The sequence below is a fragment of the Podarcis liolepis genome, assembly GCF_965112155.1.
Source record: "Podarcis liolepis genome assembly, chromosome: 4".
NCBI lineage: Eukaryota > Metazoa > Chordata > Lepidosauria > Squamata > Lacertidae > Podarcis > Podarcis liolepis.
In genome coordinates, this window is record NC_139558.1 from 40451458 (window position 1) to 40472273 (window position 20816).

The 20816-nt window shown below is 37.7% G+C and overlaps 2 protein-coding genes across 13 annotated transcripts in view; one reads left to right on the forward strand and one right to left on the reverse strand.

Annotated features, from left to right (window-relative positions):
• The window catches only part of OFD1 (OFD1 centriole and centriolar satellite protein), a 27151-nt gene extending 10973 nt beyond the window's left edge, over positions 1–16178 (forward strand). The window contains exons 10-23 of one of the 3 annotated variants that reach the window (XM_083501862.1): positions 1472–1591; positions 2841–2914; positions 3026–3117; positions 3248–3437; positions 4573–4703; positions 5221–5332; positions 6256–6852; positions 7504–7651; positions 8580–8701; positions 10558–10674; positions 11627–11808; positions 13410–13574; positions 15258–15319; positions 15770–16178. In XM_083501862.1, coding sequence (XP_083357988.1) covers positions 1472–1591; positions 2841–2914; positions 3026–3117; positions 3248–3437; positions 4573–4703; positions 5221–5332; positions 6256–6852; positions 7504–7651; positions 8580–8701; positions 10558–10674; positions 11627–11808; positions 13410–13574; positions 15258–15319; positions 15770–15821 — 2164 coding nt within the window. In that variant the 3' untranslated portion in view covers positions 15822–16178. Of the gene's footprint in view, positions 1–1471; positions 1592–2840; positions 2915–3025; positions 3118–3247; positions 3438–4572; positions 4704–5220; positions 5333–6255; positions 6853–7503; positions 7652–8579; positions 8702–10557; positions 10785–11626; positions 11809–13409; positions 13575–15257; positions 15320–15769 lie in introns of those variants that run through there. The other 2 variants (XM_083501861.1, XM_083501860.1) reach the window with 2 other exon arrangements.
• GPM6B (glycoprotein M6B) overlaps positions 14588–20816 on the reverse strand; it is a 107401-nt gene continuing 101172 nt past the window's right edge. For 5 of the 10 annotated variants that reach the window (XM_083502081.1, XM_083502077.1, XM_083502073.1 and 2 more), the window contains one exon: positions 14588–20600. In XM_083502081.1, the coding sequence (XP_083358207.1) occupies positions 20520–20600 (81 nt within the window). In that variant the 3' untranslated portion in view covers positions 14588–20519. The remainder of the gene's footprint in view (positions 20601–20816) is intronic. The other 5 variants (XM_083502079.1, XM_083502074.1, XM_083502072.1 and 2 more) reach the window with 1 other exon arrangement.

Here is a 20816-nt window from a genome sequence, read left to right on the forward strand (position 1 = left end):
CATTGCTTTGACAGTTTGTCTTGAAGTCAATACATTTTTTTGTTTTTTAATTAAACCATCTAGATACTGACAACAGTGTGTGTTGATGTTTTGCCATTAGTCCTGATGTATATTTAGGAGAATATCGGTTTGTGAACTGCTTAGAGGTTTTCCATCAAATAAGTATGTAACTTTAGTTAAATACATACAATAAAAAATATTTAAGCATAGTTGCTCGGGAATCCATAATTAACTGATTAGGCAGTTTAAGTTTGTCGCCTTTTAATTCCCTTTTCCTCCCCTTCAGTTTAATGATAGATGAAAATCCCTCTGATTACCCAGAAGAGGGAGCTGGTGAACCTTTGAAATAGAGGAATAAGCTTCATCCTCCCTTGTAATTCCTTTACTTTCAGCATTTGCAGTCCTAAATAATTAGTTCGTGAGCCAGTGTTGTTCAAGATTTCCTGAAATCAGTAGTATATGTTCAACAGTAGGGTTGTCAGATTTAAGGCCTAATCTTTACCACAGCCCACATTTAAATCTGTCAGGGCTTGGTAACTATGCTGTAAACTATCTGACATACCAGTGATTGCTGCAGTATGCTTTAATACAGGTCTCTGTGCTCATGCTGTGCAGAGTGTGGAACTTGTAATTTGCCAGCATTTGCAGTCAAACCGGAATGGGTAATAGTGACCCTGGATTTATGGCAGAGTAGTTTAAGCTGCCAGGATGTTTTTTGTTTTGTTTTGACATAATGAAGAAATTTGGGGTGGGGAACAGTGCCATGTGGGAAGAAGATTAAGATAAGTTTGGGATTGACTATGGGAAGTAGCATAGGTGCTGTTAAAAGTGGCTTTGCAAAGCACAGTGTGGGTGGAAGAGTTTGGATGGAGAGGGGTATTTGAAGAAGCTAACACCCAGCTTTACTGCTATTCTTGCTCTAAGCAACTGATTGGAAGGGTAGGTACAGAAGGGAACATTTGAATATGAAACTATTGTCCACATGATTAGCCATTGCTTTATAATATAATTATGGGAAATGTGGGGGTCTGAAGACTCATCTGAGTCACTTTAAACCTACCAAGTAAAAACATAATAACAAATCAAATAGCAAACTTAGTTCTCCATGTGTGGGTACTTAAGATGGCTGCATCCACATATGAGGGAGATGGTAGGAAGCTTGGTGAAAATTTCAAGGGTTGCAGGAGTACAAAAAAGAGAGAACTTTAAAAAAAGAACTCTAATGGGGTGGCAAAATATCCATTTGCTTCTTATCTCAGCACCCCCACTCCCCAAGAGGCCAGAATATTAATCCAATATTATTGTTCTGGCTGGCCAGGGTCTTGGACAAGAGCACTCCTAGGCACATGTTGAAGCATTTTGTTGTGAGTTCCACTGTAATAATAAGTTCCCCATCATGTTTCTGATGCTTCTGTCACGTGATTTGTTCTGTTAGGATTGTTGTATTGTGCATTTTCTTTCATTGCTTCAGAGCTCAAAACCTTCAAGAATCAAAAAATAAAACTGTAGAAGATGCACTTCGTCATCGAGAGGTAACTGTGAAGAACATTGAAGAGACTTACGACCAGAAACTAAAGAATGAACTCCTAAAGTAATTAATTTACCTGTCTCCTTCAGTGACTGCATATGATGCACATAGAAAAGTAGTCGCATAGTAAAGACAGACATAATCTACCAATAAGTGAAACATTTATTGAGCATTTTTATATACTGGGGATGTTTCTGTCAGTGTGATGGGAAGAGATGGAATTTGGAGCTCTTGCCCTATGGACAAGAGGAGAGTAATGGAAGCAGCAAGCCTATAGAGGTTTCTTGTTCATCCTCTTGCAATGACCTGAAACTCTACTAGGGCAGGGGTGACTAGCCCACAGGTCGTATTTGCTCCCCTATATTTTTTTGTACCGTACTTTTCCGTGTGTAAGATCCCCCCATGTATTAGATGCCTCCTATTTTGGAGGACTCAAATTTAAGAAAATGGGGGAGATGGCACAAAGTTGTTGAGCTTTTTTTTGGGGGGGGGGCAGGATTACCCAGGGTTGTTGAGCTTTTTCTTATGCCAAAAATCGCTCACTGCACGTACCTCTCGTCTGTTCCCTCAACAGCAGAAGCTGCCAATCGCCTGCCCAATTGCCGCAGCATTGGCCAGTAAACGCCACCCATTGACACAGCAACCAGTAACACGCACAATAGCCACCTGACAGCCATGGCAGAAACCAGTTGAACGTACACCCTATGCACTCCCCTTGTATAAGATGACCCCCACTTTTTAGCATGATTTTTAAAGAGAAAAACCTAGTCTACACAGAAAAGTACGGTACTTTACACATTGCCCATGCCCACCTCCATACTTCAGTCCCTTGAGTGCTGACCAAAGGGCAATGTGATCCTCTGCCTTAAAAAGGCTAGCAATTGCTGTTTTAGGGATTTAGATTTTAATTAGGAGATGCTCAAATATTCAATATTTAATCAGAAGATGCTCAGATGTTTAAACTCAGATTAAATTTTGTAGTGATGTCATGATTGAAGGAAATGCTGCTGGCTGGGGTACACAGATATACTGGCCTCTTTCCTCCTGTGCCAAATTTGAACAAAAAGAAACCCAAGAGGGCCATTTTAAGCAAGTTTCAATTGAGTTCATCTGCTTGGATTCAACTAGCTGTCAATTGTGTTTAGGACTATAATTTTATATATGGTTTCTACCTCTGATTTGTATCTGAAGATTGAACATGGTTAGTTATCCAGAATAAAGCTACTATGACTTCAGCTATAAAGACACATGGAATTGAAGCTGACAGTGCTTCAGTAATTTGGCAACACTTTGCAATGCTTTTTATTCCTAGGTATCAGCTTGAACTAAATGAAGAATACATAGCTAGAACCAAGAAAATTACTGAAGATGAGAAAAAAATTAAAGGTGTTTTTTTATATCTATCTCTATTTTAAAAAACCCTACCACTCAAAAACAAATGTTTGACTTTTATTTAATGAAATATGTCTAATATAAAACTTTCCTGTTTTTGACCAGATAAAGCTATGCTTTTGCATGAAGAGACCATTTCCCTTAATTCAAAAAAGCAAGAATTTGAACATGCTATATCACATTCAAAAGAGCTTGAGGTAGCTAAGTTAAAATGTCTGTTTTAGCAATATATTTTTACCACCTTTATAATTCTGATAAATAAATTATCTAGTTATATCCTGTAAGAGGTCTACTAACTCCCCGCCCCCATATGGTATTTATTTCCAGCTGGAAATAGATTCAGTCAAGGCTCAAGTTTTATTATTAAGCAAGCAAAATCAGTTGATGACAAAAAAACTGGAAGAAGTCTCAGATTATCCAACACTAAAAGAAGAGAAAATGGAACTTCAGGTGCAGAATAAGCTACTCAAACAACAGTTGGAAGAGGCACGCAATGAAAACTTGGAACTCCGAGACAGTTAGTGTGAATCTAATATTCTTTGAAAAATTTTATTAGCAAGATTTGCAAAGAAAATACATTTTAGAAATGTAATAGCATGTCTGCTCTTTTCATTGTTTCTCTGTGTTAAATGTCTATTTGTTTTTCTTTTGTGTTTCTGTCATAACTAAATGGGTTTTTCAGGGTTTTCATAGTGCTTCTGGAAGTAACTCCTAAAGTCCAAAACTACTTATCTGCACCTATCTCTTTGCAAGACTGTCACTGGCACCTATTGAATAGTGACAATGACATCAATGGGCTTTCATTAAAATTGTATTGCACAAGATATAAAATCTGTAGTAGCTAGCCAAAGGCTAAAGCATATGTGCTTTGCTGATTATATACAAATGACTGTGATTCAAGCAAGGAGCTAAAAAGATGACTTCAGATATAGAGGGACCTCAATTGGCTTGGTTATATGCCCTTATTATAAGTGGTGTATGTCAATGTGTATATTATGCACTTGAGTGTTTTGATGTCCCAGAGGCTAAGATAGCCAAAAACACAGAACAATGACTCAAGTTTTTGAAGAAGATTCACCAATAGGACTTCATAAGGCCAAGTCCACTGTTTGCTCCTCTCCTTGGTTTGTTGTGCTGTGCTGTCCTCAGTATCCATTTTGATTTGTGCAAAACCCACATCATTGTTTTTATTATTATTGGATGGAACCTTATTAATCTTTTGTTAAGTCCTGATTAATGCTAAGAAGGATGTTCAGTGACTGCCTGCATCCAGGGCTTTCCAGGAGTTAAACCATTTGAATCATAGTATGGAACGCTAAAGAGTGTACAGTGGTACCTCTGGTTACGTACTTAATTCGTTCCAGAGGTCCATTCTTAACCTGAAACTGTTCTTAACCTGAAGCACCACTTTAGCTAATGGGGCCCCCTGCTGCTGCTGCACTGCCAGAGCACAATTTCTGTTCTCATCCTGAAGCAAAGTTCTTAACCCGAGGTACTATTTCTGGGTTAGCGGAGTCTGTAACCTGAAGCGTATGTAACCCGAGGTACCACTGTAGTTGGATGGTCTACTACAGAGTATCTGTTTATCAGATGCAGTGTTTCCTGGCAATATTAGATTTTAACTTATTCCTCCCCCCCCCCCCTATTTATAGAGTTGAGTCGACCATCAGCTGAATATTTGGTCCTTGAGGCAGAGTTGAAAAGAGCAAAACATGCTAGGAAGCTTGAAGGTGAAGAATCTGACACTCATAAGCAGCTCTTGGAAAAACAGTTACAAAATGAGGTAAACTACCTTTTTGTTGTTGTTTACGCTAGTTCTTCTAAAAAACACTTTTTTAACACAATATAATCAGCATAAATTCATCAGCCACATTTTCCTCACTCCAAATTATTAAAGTCTAAAACCAATGTTAAAAAATACAGTCTGATCCTGCAAAAGTAGTGCACACCCTCTACGCTTGTATTTGCTGCTGAATTGAGAACTCTTTGCATGACACTAAGTAAATTGTTAGTGTTGTAAATGCTTACTGCACTAATATTATACTTGAGGAATTAGACAACTAAATTCTCCCAAATAAAGGCCAAGTGTAGACTCTGCATTCATAGTCTTCATTTATCTAGATGAGGAACTGATGCGCTCAAAATCAAAATATCTGTTTCTCTCTGTCTCCCTTCCACCAGTTCATTCATTTGAGACCTGGGGGGCTGATTGCTCATTTGTAACTATATGGATTAGTTGCTTCAGTGTGTTAAGAATGCTCTTGAATTAGTAAGGCATTTTGTCTCTGAAATCTTTTTAGATTGAACATTGTGTACAGCTGAAGACTCAGTTGTCGGAATGTGAAAATACTATCAGGAAGTTAAATGCCCAAATGGAAGACCTTAAGCTACAACTGAAACAGACACAGACAGGTTTGAAAAATGCTCTCCACTTTTGGGCTAACTCAATAAGATCAGGCTTTATTTAGAGCAATTTTATTTAAGCATTGGAGCAGATTGAAATAAAACACATGAAAAATGGCATGTATTGTTTTTTTTTGTAAAAGTCTGGTATTTGATATTGTGATTTTTTAAATTTATAACATTTTTTATTATGGAGAAAGATCTTGACCCTATGTAGACAATATCTGACAGTTCAGAAACAGAATCAGCAAAGATTCTTGTGGCATCTTAAAGAATAACAGTTTATTATGGGTACAATTTCATGGACCAAAGGCTCCTTAATCAGAGCCAAGAAATGAAAAGAGTCCATGCAATTTTTAGCCAGAGACCTTCCATAACTATATTTTACTGCTCCCAACTCAGATTTTCTTATTTGCCCCCTTCATTCCTTTCTGTTACACCATTCTTTGTTTGAAATCACAATTTCTGAAATCGAGTTAAGTCCAATTTAAATGTGGCTTTCTGTGTATTTGGTTGCACCACCCCCTGCTGTAGCTTTAAGATACCTCATACTCCTCAAATCTTGAAATGACTAGGCAAATACTATCATTATACTTCTATATTTGGTTCTAAACATTTTATTCTTGTGTGTGTAACTGCCTTCTGCTGGTATAGGCAGCTCTTTGGATCTAACTCTCTTCTTTTGTGGCTCTGACACTTTCAGCTTAATTTGAATATTTTCTGTGCATTTCATTTGATCATACTAACTTTAAAAACCTGAAATAAACTTGAGGTTTTTTGCTATATTAAATCATGTTGGATTTGTGTGTAGAATAACTATATTAAAATGTAAGGTAAGTTCAGTTTTCATTTTTGCATGCTAATTATACAATGACCAAATCAAAATTTGTCTTAAATTGTTTTCTTTATCTCTATTAAATTCTTGCCTGTAGCATTAGAGAATGAAGTATATCGGAATCCAAAGCCCTCTTTGGTTGATCGTTCTGTCATTGACTTGTTTGGTGACAGGACTGTACCTCCTGATATTTATATAGATGGTGCTTTCCTGAAAACACAGCCAGTGGCTGATTTTATTGGAATGGGAAATGGTACAAGCCCCAGACATCATCACCACGTGCTGAAATCTAACACTTCACAAGATTCTGATTTAGAATTTGTAGCTAATACAAAGGCTAGAATAAAAGAATTGGAGAGAGAAGCTGAATATTTAGAAGAGGCCTACAGGAATTACCAATACAGAGCCATTCAAACCACAGCTGGCCCAACAAAAACAACATTCTCTTCACCTATGGCAAGTAACTTTAACATGGCATCTCGCCAAAGACTTTGGTTTGCACAGGATGATCTATATTCCCAAGAATTACCCTTTCACTGCCAAAAAAATAAAAGCTATAGATGGACACCAGGAAATGGGGATCACTTGAAAGATCATCTAACCCCTCCACGGAAGAAGTCTGCTTCTAGACGTCTGTCTTCTACTCCTGTTTCCAAAGCAAAGAGAAATATTAGTAACAAGCTGTTTTCTGAAGGTAAGCAATTTGATATTCATGAATTATGAGTGAAGTTGTTGCTTTGTGTGGATATCAGGAGCTACTGATATTAAGAGTTTTCTGCCGTGATGGTTCCTTCCCTCGGTCCATTTCTACTTGCTGCAAACATGGAAATGCTGTTTTTCATCTAACCCCCTTTTAATGCCACACTATTTATCATTGAAACTGATAGTCTTTTACTTGCTGACTCTCTGTAGTCTCTCTCTCTCTCTCTCTCTCTCTCTCTCTCTCTCTCTGTGTGTGTGTGTGTGTGTGTGTACACATACGTACACACACACACACACACACACACACTATACTCTGATTAAACACACTCTTGCTCCTGCTATTTAATCAAAACATGGAGATAAACTTAAGTGAGAAGTACTGTGCAGAAAAAATTATTTTGTATTTTTTCCACAATGAACCAATTTTTTTCTAATCTGAAACCAGTGTTAGAGAGTACCAAGCCTATCTTTTAAGCACCCAAATTCTTCCAATGTTCCTGTGTTTTTACCCCTCTTTTAAAGTATTCTGTGGTTTTCCAGGAACAATTTCCAATGCGCATCACTGGTATTAAGTGTTTTGTAGCTTACAGTAGCTGTTCAGATACTATTGCACAGTAATATGTGGTTGCCTTCTGTTCTCCAGATACAGTTGCCTCATCTTTTGCTGCCCCTCATCAGAATGCAGACCAACCTCTCTCCCCCATTCAAAGAACAGGCAACCTTTCATCTCCTGAACATGCTTCTAATATATCAGTTTCTTCTTCCCCAGCCTCCTGCAAACAAAAACTAAGGTAATGTTTATATACTGGTGAAAGATCTTCAGCTATGTCATGTCCCATATTTGTGTGTTACCTGTTGATATCCGTAATCAAACGTTCTTCCAAGAGAATGGTTTATCCTCAGGCACTTCAGTAGTTACAGTATCTTTTTGTGTACTGCATTTTTAATACATTACAGAAACATGGAGATACACCAAACATTTCCTAATCCCTTACACAAGCTGTGTGGTTTTTTTGCTGCTCAAGGCTGTGCCCTTGCATTCAAAAAGAGATGGAGATAGTAGTGGGCCCCTAACATGCAGACTCGGGGGTAGTGGTGAGTGAGTAGAGGTTGCTTAACTATTGTGGGTCCGTATCCTGACCATGTTGTTCCACTTTGAGAGCTGTATCCTATAAGAGTTAGTGTGTTTGGTAATACTGCACCAGGAAGAAGGTAGAGAGTACTGTACAGTGGTATGCAAGTTGATAAAATGATGAGGCAACCTTGCTATTGTGAATATGAGATCATGAGTTTAGATATTGGATAGTATGACTGAAATCTGAATTATTAGAACACTTGGACAGCATGGAAGCTGTCATCCAGACTGCAGAAAGGAACCTTGCTATGGTTTTTCCCCTCCATACAACCTTAACTCAGTTTTCTGATGGTTGATGCTGGCATAGGGAAGACTGTGCACAGAATCATAGAGTTGGAAGAGACCACAAGGGCCATCGAGTCCAACCCCCTGCCAAGCAGGAATAAAGTGCATAAAGGCTCCTCCTGCAAGAGCAAAACAAAGAGCTTTGATAAGCTTTTCTTGTAACTAATGTTCATGTCTTTGTATGTTATACCCATGGTGTGCTCTGCAGATGTGACACGGGACTATATTAACTTTACATTTTAGAAACTTTTCTAAACTAAATATAATCACTTTTCTCCCGTCTCCTTCCTTTCTTTTAGTCTTCAGCAGCAGCAAGGTGAAACTCAGGGTGTTAGTGACTCTGCAAAATCTGAGAGGCTCCTGTATAAAGACCTTGGAAATGATGACTCTGACCTTGGAAATGATGAGTCTGCCAGTAAATGTAAGTTTTTACTATATTTTTCAGAAAGAAGCAATGCAGATTTTTTTTTTAATCTGGGAGCCACCTTTTTTTTAAAGCCAGAAATCTCTTAAGTATGACTCTTGGTGGTTTTTTTTTTGCTTTTCATAACTTCTCAACTTGTTCTAAGGAAATGGGGGTGCCTTTTAAGCCACCCCTTTTACCAGGCAACTGTGTAATGGTCTTAACATATAAGATGCATAGAACTGAAGCCTAGCCTAATCCTTGTGTATGTATGTGTGTAAATGTTAGTGGGAATGATATTGGACATTGTATGACTTACACATTGGGCTTGGGAACCCACATTAGTAGAAAAGCAAAATAGGCAGAAGCTGAAGCTGTACAGGTTATATTGGTTATATTGGTGAGGCCTTTGGGAAACTCTGGCACTCTTCTGATAGACATTTTAGAATATTTGATGTTTGCCACAACCTGGAAATGAAAAACTAGAGATAGTTTAAAACTGAGCTTTCCAAACTGTGTGTCGTAACACATTAGTGTGTTGGCTGCAGTGTGTAGTTGTGTCACGCAAATGCTCCTTGTGCTCCTTCCAGGGCTGGAAAGGGATTACTTTAACCTCCATTTGCTAGTAAAACTGAATTACTGTTTTGCAAAATGATGCATGTCTTAAATGTGTGTCACCAACATGAAAAGTTTGGAAAGCTCTGGTTTAAAACTTAGAAGATGTGATGTAAAATAATGAGATTTAATGAAAGTGAAAAATGTTTGAATTGGATAATTCACAGGGAAAACCAGTAAGTGCATGAAAGAGAGGGTTACAGCACTGGATATACAGTACAAACTATAATTTTGGTTGGACAGAACTATTGAGGGAGTGCAAATTAAAGCTTTGCCAAAAAAAAAATGCAACTATAACTTATTGGCTTGTGTTGCTATCACACAGTTCCTTGTGTTGATTCTCTCAGTGTTTGTAGATGGATATGAAAGGATGGATGGGCACATGTGTACACATGTATACATTATCACTGGCAGCAGAGGCTTGGCTGAGGGGGGGCATGGTATACAAAAAAACTGTAAGATGTGTGGCATGCTTCATGTGACAGGTACCTCAGACTAATCGTCTGGATATTGAGCCTGTAAATTAGCCAGGTTATGTTTTGATATAATCTGTTTTGGGGATAGAGAACCTTTGGCACTTCAGATGGTGTTGGACTGTAACTCCCATAAGCCACAGCCTATGTGGCCATTGCTTATGGGTGATGACAGTTGTGGCCCTTCAGATGTTGCTGTTCCTTATAAAAACAAGATGTATATAATAACAGTAATGAAAAACCTGATATTAAAAGATAACAGACTGCTGCTTTCTGACAGAACCTGTTACAGTGATGTTTATGTATGGTGATAGAGGAGTTGAAACAACTGGAGAGGGACATGATGCTTGCAAGCCCTACCAAACACCAATAAACTCCAGCCTGAGAAGAGGCAAAACTATAGGAAACTTGAAAGTTTTGTTTTATGGAAGTGACTCAAATGCAACCAGCCCCCCCCCCCCCATATTTTGCATTCATGCTTGTGTCTCATTGGTGGATTTTAATCCTACAAAGTCCACATTGAGTTGAAGCTGTTTTGACTCTTTGCTTAGGAAACATATTGTAAGAACTAGTTTCCAAGCCAGACAGTCCCATGATTCTGATTAAAACAGCCCATTTGAAGTTTCTTCATTCTTAGGGTGATGGTTGGCTTGGCCAAGAAGAGCACTTAATTAATGGCTTGCACTTATGCATTCTGAACTCAGTCATTCCCACACTGTGTCCATTTCTTTGCCCTGCTTTGATAATTGCAGAATAATGAGGGCATTGTTCCTACTTCTCCTCTAGATCAAGAGGACATTCCAGAACAGCTCGAAAGCGATGTGTCACATCCATCTCACATTGTTAGTGGAAGCCATGTTCCGGCTACTGTGCCAGCAGCGGGCACTTCACAGCAGGACATAAGTGAGTTTTCTGCTCAAACAAGTGTGAATAGCCATCTTAGATGGCTTGTTTATCAAAGTATATGGAAACTGAAGCTTTTGCAGCATCTTGTCTGAAATACAGTAAATGGTATTATTTTAAACTGGCTACTGTCCATAACAGAATATCTTCATAATATATTTCAGTTTAGAGCTGCTTCAGTCAACATAAGAACATAATTTTTAAGCTTTTCCATACTTGTAACAGGAAGGCACACAATTATGTTAGACATTTGAAGATAAGGCAACAAGGAACCTAGGGGAACTCGAGAGGGGTGGGGAGTGAGTTTGATAGTAACTATTCTCCCTGCAATAGTGCACCACTTTCAACAATTTGTATGGAAAATGGGGATTCCAGAGGGCAAATGTTGAGAGAAACAGAAGCTCTGTGAAGTAACATGTTTCTTGTTTGCATATTGGGGCAGCTGAAAGGGTAATATTTGTGACAGGGAGCCCTGCAGCAGTCCTCTTCTCAAGCCTGCTATTTCTGTTAGACAGCTGAAACTGCTGTACTTGAAATTTTGTTTTGTTTTCTGACATTTCAACAAAATGTACCCTAACCATTAATATATTTCTGTACCCTACTGCACCATCATGATGGCTAGGCACAGGTAGGTTTTCTGTAGCTTAGTGATCTTGCACAGTCTTATGTAGAGAGTTTATTGGGCAGCCATAGAGTTGGAAAATCACCAATATACATTAAATGGAGGTAAAGGAAGCTGAATACAGTTTGTGCAGGACTTGACATATTCTGCTTCTCTGGATTATTAGTCTTTTCTATGCACTGTTAAGTACCTATCTGTTTGGAATAATATGCATCTTAACTGTGTTTGATTTAATGCACTTTATGCACTTTAACTGTGTTTGATTTAATGCTTCGGAATGCAAAACTGTCTTTTCTTTGCTTAATATTGCCCTCTATGTATTATGTGGAGAAGAAATAACAGCCCTGGAGAAACAAAAGCATCCTGAAGAACAGGAGGAAGAAGAGGAGCAGGAGGAGCAGGAGGAGCAGGAGGAGCAAAAATGGGAAGAGAGGGAAGGAAAAAGGCAGCAAGAGAGGCAGGACACTTTGGAAAGAGAGCAAGGAGAACTGGAAAAAGCAAATGAAGAATTGGTAATGCATTTCAGAGTCTTGGTGATTTAAAATAGTTATTATAAACTAAAGAGTACTTTCTTTTTCTGGACTAGGACTGTAGATACAGGCAGCCCCCCCCCCCATTTACATGCGTCCAGTATGTGTTTGATCTTGTAAATGCACATCACGCCGAACCCAGAAGTGACCTGGAAACGTCATAAAGACATCACTTAAAGGGCGCAATGGGGGTGGGGTGTTTGCAGGCTTTTTCAGTGGGTTTCAGTTATACGCAATTGAACCGATGCACACAGTGCCTCGGAACGTAAACCCTGTGTAAACAGGGGGGCTGCCTGTATAGACAACAGATTCTCAGAGGCAGTTTTGTGGAGTGGCCGTTGCGTGTAGTGTGCTGATAGAATTTCTGCAGAACTTGTTTTCCTTCCAGTGGAGATTGATAGATCAGAAGCTATTTGCCACCTGCCATTTTACCACCATACTGATTTGCCAGGGATATGAGTAAGCTGCTGTAAAGCTGCATTAAATTGGGTTTTCCCTGCTCTATTATATCCCCACTATATCCCACCCACCCTGGTTGAACAGAAATCAAATTTATTATATTGGATTATTCATAGTGCCTTAGTACTGGTAAAAGGAAAGTGTTTTACAAATAAAAATAAACAGGACAACCTTTCCTTTTGGAAGAAGGAGATGGTTTATAGAGCAGCTATTTTTGAAGCTCTTTGTGCAGAATAGGAATTTTTATAAATGATCACTTCTGAGAGTATGCTGTCTTGGGGTGCTCTGATGATAGGAGGCTGCAGCCCTGCTACTTCTAATGGCAGGCTGGAGTCCTTCCCATCCAGTGGACTTCCTCATGAGGAACTATGTGGTCAGCATTTCTTACCATTTCAGTAATAAAACCAAGATATGGCACATTAATCTGACACCACTAAAGATGGAAAGTAAACTGCATCAGTTGTTCTTAGTATATGTTCTGGGGAAAGAGGGACCAGTACAAACATTCTCTTGGAGAACTGACTTTCTAACAATACTTTGCATTTAGCTGTTTTACTTTTTTATGCAAGTATTTCTAAACCACCATATAAAATATCAGGACTGTGTGTAACATTAAAGACATAAAACACCATTTGAGAAAGCAAAAAATAGATAATGGTTAAGGTCACTGGCAAATCAAAAATTAAGCTGCTACAGTGAGCTTTCAACATTAATAAAAGGCCTTCAAGAGTCACCTGAAAGTCAATAGCAAGGGTGCCTGCTGGAAGAATGTTCTCTATAGGATGGGATTGCAACATCAAACGCCCAACTTCTGGTTGAGGCCAGTTGCGCTTCTGTAAAATGGGGGATTTGATAATCAAATGTAGTTTAGTTCTGGTTGAAGTAAGCCACTTATTGATTACTGTGAGGATTTAACTTGTGTGTGAAGAGACATCATTATTGCAGGCAATTTGCTGCAACTAATTTTGTGCTGTTTCTTTTATATAGTCCTTTAAGATCCTTATAAAAGTATAGGATGCTGAGTTTAGGTAGGATTATGTTACCAGTGGCCCACATTTTAGTGGAGCATTCCTTTCTTCTCTGTTAAAATGTTTTATGGTGTTCATTCTTTGGTTTCATAAAAGTGTATGCAAGAGTCAGTGGAAACTAAGAAAAAGCATGAAGATGTGGCAGATTTGGAAACCATTATCTCAAAGTCTGAAGAGCATGGTGGTGATGCTATTCCTAATCCACTGGAAAAATACATGAAAATAATACAGCAGAATCGGGAGCAGGAGTTTGCAAATGAGGTGATGTTGTCCATTATTCTTGCATCTAATGTCCTGTGGTTAATAGGAGGTCTCCCATCTAGGTTCTGATTTGAAACAGATGTGCTTAGCATCAGCAAGATGGTGGTTTAATGCACCTGAGATGTATTAGTTTTGGAACTCATGTACTCCAAGAACAACCTCAGTAGTTCCTTTGTCTTTTTCACACTGGACAAGCAAGCATGCAAGATAGCATGTACACAACCAACTAAAGAGTAGAACAAGATCTAATTAATTTAAAATGTTGAGGTCTAGCTTTTGTTGTATCAGAAACTTGGGATATAAAGTCTACCTTATGTTTCCCCCACTTGAGGTCATTTAATAGTGTATTGCCAAATTATTTCGGTTAATAACCAACAAAAATTTCCAACGTACTAGATTGTTGTTGCAAACCTTGTGGATATTTGCAGTTGAGCTGATTCTTTTGCAGCTTGCTTTGCGGTTATCCAAAATTAACCATCTTCAGCTGAATTAATGATTAGCTTACAAGGACGGATTCCAAGCCATCATACTTCCTTGATTATAGCTTTTTGGCTTAATGAGTCATGCTTCATGCATATACAATAAATTTCTAGTAGCCACACTTGAGTTCAGCTTGGCAAAACCTGCTGTTTATAGCTACACTTTTTTGCTGTATGATATCAAATTCAAAAAGGAACAGTAGGATGTTAGATCCTCTCTGTGCATCACAATATCTAGGACTGAATGCTGTAAGCAACTGAACGAATCGCTGGAAAGCGCTATCATTTGTTACTGTGGGGGTGGCTTACCTGTGGCCCTCCAGATGCTGTTGAACTCCCAACTCCTGGTCTGTGGTCAATAATAATAGGTATTTGTAGTACAGTAACAGTTGGAGGTTCCCCACATCTGTTCTGCCTTTGATCTCTGTTAGTCATTTTGAATTGGTAATACGCAGTGATACCACTATAATTCCATCACGCTGCAGTACAGTGATCTCTACTTGGTCTTGTAACATACAAATTCTTGCATCAAACTACTTTCTTAATCTTTTATTCACTGATCACTTTTGACAAATACAAGATCATTTGAATTTGGCAATAATACTAGAAAAAATAGTGGGCAAATACTTAAGTGTGTACATTCTGGTTTTAAACAGTTTAAACATACAGGTTTAAGATTACCCACAGACCTAGACCACAAAATTTTGTCTGGAAAAGGTCATACTATGGTAGAAAACCAATAACAGGACACGTGAAATATGCCAAACTAAAATTTCAGATAACAAATTCTATTACAAAGCTGTTCAGACATAAGCATGCTATTTTTGAAATAAAGACCAAAAAAACCCATTGCAATCAATAAGATTGTGTCTCTATCAGTGGCTGTTTCAATTGGTTGAAAGCAGAGAGAAAGAAGACCAGTTGCCATTTAGCACCTTCACTCCTAGAACTGCCCCACTCCAGCAGCCATTCCACCTTGCCATGTACAAGCTAGAACATGAATGTGTGTGTTCACCTTCATTCCCTCCCTTTTGCATTGTATCTGTTAGATGATAATGCATCATGGCAGTGACCTGTCCTTTCTACTCTCTGTATAGCACTTAGGGTAATTTTAAGTACCTAATCATATTCCTGTTTTTTGAGTAGCAATGGAATGTGGAGACCACACAAAAGCAACCAGTAACAACTTTCTTTTCTCTATTAGGACTTCAAGAAAGAAGCTGAAGTATTTTCTGAGAAACTCTCAGGTAGTGGAAAGGAGGACAGGTATGTATCTTGCTAGTGCTTGACATGTATGGTTCATATTTATTTATTTTTGCTTTTTTATCAAGTGGGGCCTTTTTGCATTAAAACAAATCCTTTCCATTAAACACTTTTAATTGCATACTAATTACACTTGTCTGGTAATCTTTACTGTATTGCAGTAGAATTAAGATTTGTTAAAGTTTTAAAGCAAATGTCAAAAGAATGGATTGCATACTAAGTTTATTTGAGCAGGTCTCTATTTATAGATTGTTTGTGATAGCAGATGTTGGGGAAGGAGATTTCACCGCATCCCTATAAGTTTCCAAATTATCCCTCCCCCTAAAAAACCCTCCTCTAGATGATTGGGGGACTTATGATTTGATGTGTATGCTGTGTGAGGGAAGGGTAGATGAGAATTGAGGAAGGAAGTGTATTAGACTGTTTCAAAATTCATTATTATCTGTGTTCCAGCTTTAGTGCTGCAGCCACTCTTCATGGAGAGCCTGATGATGATTTCTGGTGAATATCAATTAGCAGGGGCTACTTGACCAGAGAAGTGGACTTCTTTTCCATCAGAGGAAGCACCACAAACTAGGGTGAGATTCTGAACATTGGAATATTGCCATCTGCATAATTCAGGAAGAACATACTAAAAGTGAAACATTGCTGTTTGTTGGCACAAAGTTGCTATCAGTGCTACTGAAACAATGTTTCAGAGAATTGCTTCCTACCTGAACAACCAATTTTACGTATTTAAAATATGCCAGTACAATAAAGATAGCTTTTTATAGAGGCAGTGAGGGAAACAATCAAATCAGGTTGATTTACCTTGTTATACAAATGAATATTTTTTAAAAAATAAAGCGTCAGTCATAGAAAATTCTGTGTTTAAATCTATTTGAAATATTTTCTTCCAGAGTTTATATTACAGACTTTACAGATGATTGACCAGCTGTCTATATAAGCATAGCTCAGAGCTCTAGAATGAAAACAGTGTTTAGACATTTAAGTTTTGGGGTAATGTGCTTAAGCAGCTTTTGACTTTATTGAATAGTGACGCTACAATTTCCTGCTGCTGCACATCCTTTAGCTACTCTTTAAAAACAAACTAGGGCATCAGCAAGAGTTCAGTCAAGCACACTTTAAAAATTAAGTGCTTGTAATTGGGACTACTTCCTATTAAAAGTACATGGTATTGAAAACGATGATTTACATTATTATGATGTTTAAATTTTGGAAATGGTTGTCATAGTATGAAACTGGCCTGAAAAAATGGGGCAACTGTGTCTGAACTCACTAAAATTGAATCATATTATCAACTCATTTTAGAGGAGAGTTCCTTGGGAAAGTGATGAAAGAATTAACCCACTTTGCAAGCTTTGTAATTAGTGGGAAATGCTGGTACAGCTGAATCGATGGCGCCTGATTTGTTGAAATGCCAGAGATTTTGGAAGTTGAACTATATCCTGGCTTCGTGTAGTTTGACCACACTGCATTAAAATAATGAAACATACTATAGATGGGAAACTTTTGCAGTGAGCTTATGAGAGACACCAGGCATGCCTCAAGCAGTTCTCCTAAGACAAAGTTGAGCAAATAGTACTCTGATTCAAAATCAATTACTGAGAACAGGCCCTTGCAGATGAGCATCTTTCAAAACACTTTTGCATATCTGTGTTTGCTAATTTGACTGCTCTCATTTCTTAAGAGACAGAAACTAACAAATTTATGTTTATGTCAAACAGTATCAAACCTGAACTGTGAAATACACTATTGTTGTTTTTTGCCCCAAAGGTAAACTAATAGTGGCAAATCCATATACCAAATAATGCGCACACTTTTTGAAAGTCAGACCCAGTCCAGAGGCACCCTAGCACTGAAGGATATCACATCTTGATAAGATGCAGGGAAAGATCTATCTTCCTATGTCCATTGGTTGCCATATTTTTCAATAGATGCTAAAACTTCCAATTATGTGTCACCCAAACACTAGCTTTGGGATGGCTGTCTATACTGCTACAACTGTTTCAAAACCTTAAAATAAGCATACACAAATATTGGTTCTATTATCTACAAATATTTATTGTAACACTTGGATATAACTACAGGAAGCCCTTGGCACTGATAGAAAATATTGATTCACGGTTAGGTTACAAAAATTTATACATAGCAAAATTTAATGCTCTTTACATAAAAAATATTAGACTACTTAAACAAAACTTCAAAAAACTCCCAGTAAATAGCTACATAGAATTAGAAAAGAATTAGGCTTTAAGACACTGTCTGTTACCTTTATGCAAACACTGGACTAGTAAGAACATCACCTGCATTGCTGTAGAAATTTGTTTCCTTCCATGCAACAGGTAAAAACAAACACTAAGCTATTTTTTATCTGCTCTATATAGATTTTGCCTCTTTAAAAAGAAAGTCAGATTAGGCATGTAACAAACTCAAAATGCAAGGTAATACCTGAAGTTTTTTCCACATTAATATTTTTTTCCTTTAAAAACTTTCTAAAGAAACATGTGCTTCCTTTATCTTTATACACTTCTGTATGAGCTACAGGAGCATGTTAATATTCAGCAAACGTTCAAAACTAATCAAACCACACATTAACATGGATGTATGACTTGACTTTTTTACTGATTTAAAACTCACTGATGTACTTAAAAGTTTCTCCAACATTTATATAATTTTTTATTTTTAAAAAAGCACACCAAAGATACCATCACTAGTACTCGAGCTAGCACTGAATGTTTCTGAAAATGTTAGAAGGCAGATTTTGTGGGAAACACTTTTAAAATGGCACCCAATATTTTACTGAACACCAAATTTCTTAAAAGAGAAAACAAATAAGCACTGTCTATAAACGTGCTGAGCACCAAAATTGAGACGGGCAGTTGACCTGTGCTCTGTATGGCTATGGGTTTTTATGTTCTACAAATTGTTATCTTCTCACTTGAAACAATTATATCAGTATAATTTCAACAAGGTAACACTTTCTGCTTTGATAAAATACATGATAATGATCTCCCACTGCTATATAAATGCTTCAGACATTTATAGAAAATAAATATTAAGGCAAAGCTGACATTTATTTTCTGAGAAGGGGATCATTATCCTGATCCAAAGGTCTGTCTACATTCCATCAAATGGTATAAAATTAAAAGAAAACAAACTCTGGGCAACAGTGCCCAGCTTACTCTGGTAAGTGCAGTAGAACAACAGTGGCTCATTACAGCATCAATGAAAAGGGAGTGGCTCAGAAAATAACACTTCTGGCATTTAGTCCACAAAATCCAGTTTTAATTTTGACAGAGACTGAATAAGATTATTTGTAACTTCCTGAAACCGTATCAAATAAGCACAACTATCAGTATTCAGAAGAAAGGGAATAACTAGTCATACTAGAATCTTAGTTACTTACATCTGTGTATTTATATACAGCCTTTAAAATCTTTTAGTCATTGCAGGGCTGGATACCAACTGTGGTAGCCTGTTTTGAAAGGAGCGTGTTCCTTCAATAATTCTTTTATAATTGCCAAGAGATATCCATAAAGATCCTTGACTTGGTAACTTGTTTTTCTAAAGTGGCCTAGAGACAACCTCTCTCCCCTCCCTCCCCCCCCCCCAAAAAAAACCCCCTCCAATCGCAGTGCTAAAGGAATGGAGGATATCCACTGCAAATTTTCCCTATGATCATGGCCCAGGAGCATGAATGTGAAGTTTTTATACTTCTGCATTTGCTTGGACATGCATCTGTTCTGCAGAGCAGCTGCTTGATGATTTGTCAGAGCTACAAAATTCTTCTGGCAAACATTTATGTGTAAGAATTGAGTTGCTCTTTGGACCGAGACTGGATATCCTGAAGCTCCTGTTCTTCTTTTGCTTTGATATCCTGGTAAGCCTGCATTTTGCTCGCATCCTTTAAGTAGGCCCAGTTAGAGGACAGTATCATGAGGAAGTGTATCTGGAAGAGAAGGGTGAGCATGATGGCTAGTGAGCATGTCAAGAGGCAAAGCAGGCAGCTAGTAAGATTAATTTTTAAAAGTTATTCTACATTATTAAATATTAAAAAAGGCAAAGAGGCTTATTTCTAAAGATCTCTAGAATTTTGCATGCTTAATTCTACTAAGTAGGTACTGGCAAAAGTTAGTAGGAAATAGGAACAAAAGCAGTTAATGCGAAAGAACAACAGAAACGGAAAAGCTTTGAAAATACATTGCAAGTTTACATGCTGAAGCCTAGAAGAGCAACTCAAGATAAATCTGTGATCGTTTCTTCCCCCACCCTCTTGAGTAAAGGAAAATTGTAATGTGGAAATTTTATATAGTTATCCTCTTAGAAAAGTTGTGTCCCGCCATACTCACTGGGGCAAAAATAGTTTTTTTTCTAAAATGCAGCTTTCTATATAAAAGGGTTTGCTTTGCATGCTGCATGGTTATACTTTGGAAGCTGATCACTGACAAATAAGTTAGTAGCACATAGCCTGTGCCACAAAAGTTGATCTTTTCTATTTCTTATAGGCCAGGGGTGGGGTGGAATGAACTTGTTTCCATGCTTTTGCTAGAGAACTGCATGGCTTTTGTTTCTTATTTTTTTGGGGGGGGAATGAAAATGTCAGCTAATGAAAAGGGTATTCTTCAATGAGCCTAATTACTTGTCTCTCAAAACATTTGACCAGTAAAAACCCAAAGGGCTGGTGTTATACAGTAAAAATGAGAGGCAAATGTGTGGTACTTTAGAAGAGCACTTTGACAACAATCTAAAAGGTAGGCACTGACAGTTATCAAGAATCAAGCATGTATCTTGTGTGTCATCTATTTGTAGAACAGATGCTTTATTATTTTTCAGATTAGTGAACAGCAGAGACAAAATAACTTATTACAGGCCCTTAATTGATCCAGTAATTATTTCAGAGATGATTGTTAGAAAAAAATATAGCTTGATGTTAAATGAAAGCCCTCCTTCCTTTAAAGGGATGATTTACAACATCACTGAAAATAACAATCTTCTCATAGTATAGAAAATAGCCAGCTCTCACCCACATCATTATTCATATACAAGAAATAAATTTGAATTAATCTAAAATGCTTAAAGATGCTTACTGAAGCTATTTACAATTTACTGTAACAAACTTCAAAAAAGCTAGACTCCTTAGTCTAGGGTGTCAGTGGTTTTTCAAGCTACACAGTGCAGCTCTTTACTGGGCTTATGCAATTTAGAATTTAGTGCAGCAATCTTCCCGACTCTTAAACTTCAAAACGGCATAGTTATATGTGGTAGCCATCATGTAGATCAGCTGGTGGAAGAGAACAAAACACAGCGTATAAGAGACAACAAATTCTATTGGCCTTTTCGGAAGTTCTTTGTGAAAATTTATACTGTGTCAGGCACGGATTTCAATGAGAGCTATGGCAAAAATGACTAGCTCTGCTTTACCTAAGCTATGTAAGGGCCCCTGGTTGTTTCAATGGGAAGTACATCGATAAATTATGACTTTAAATGAATTTGGCAA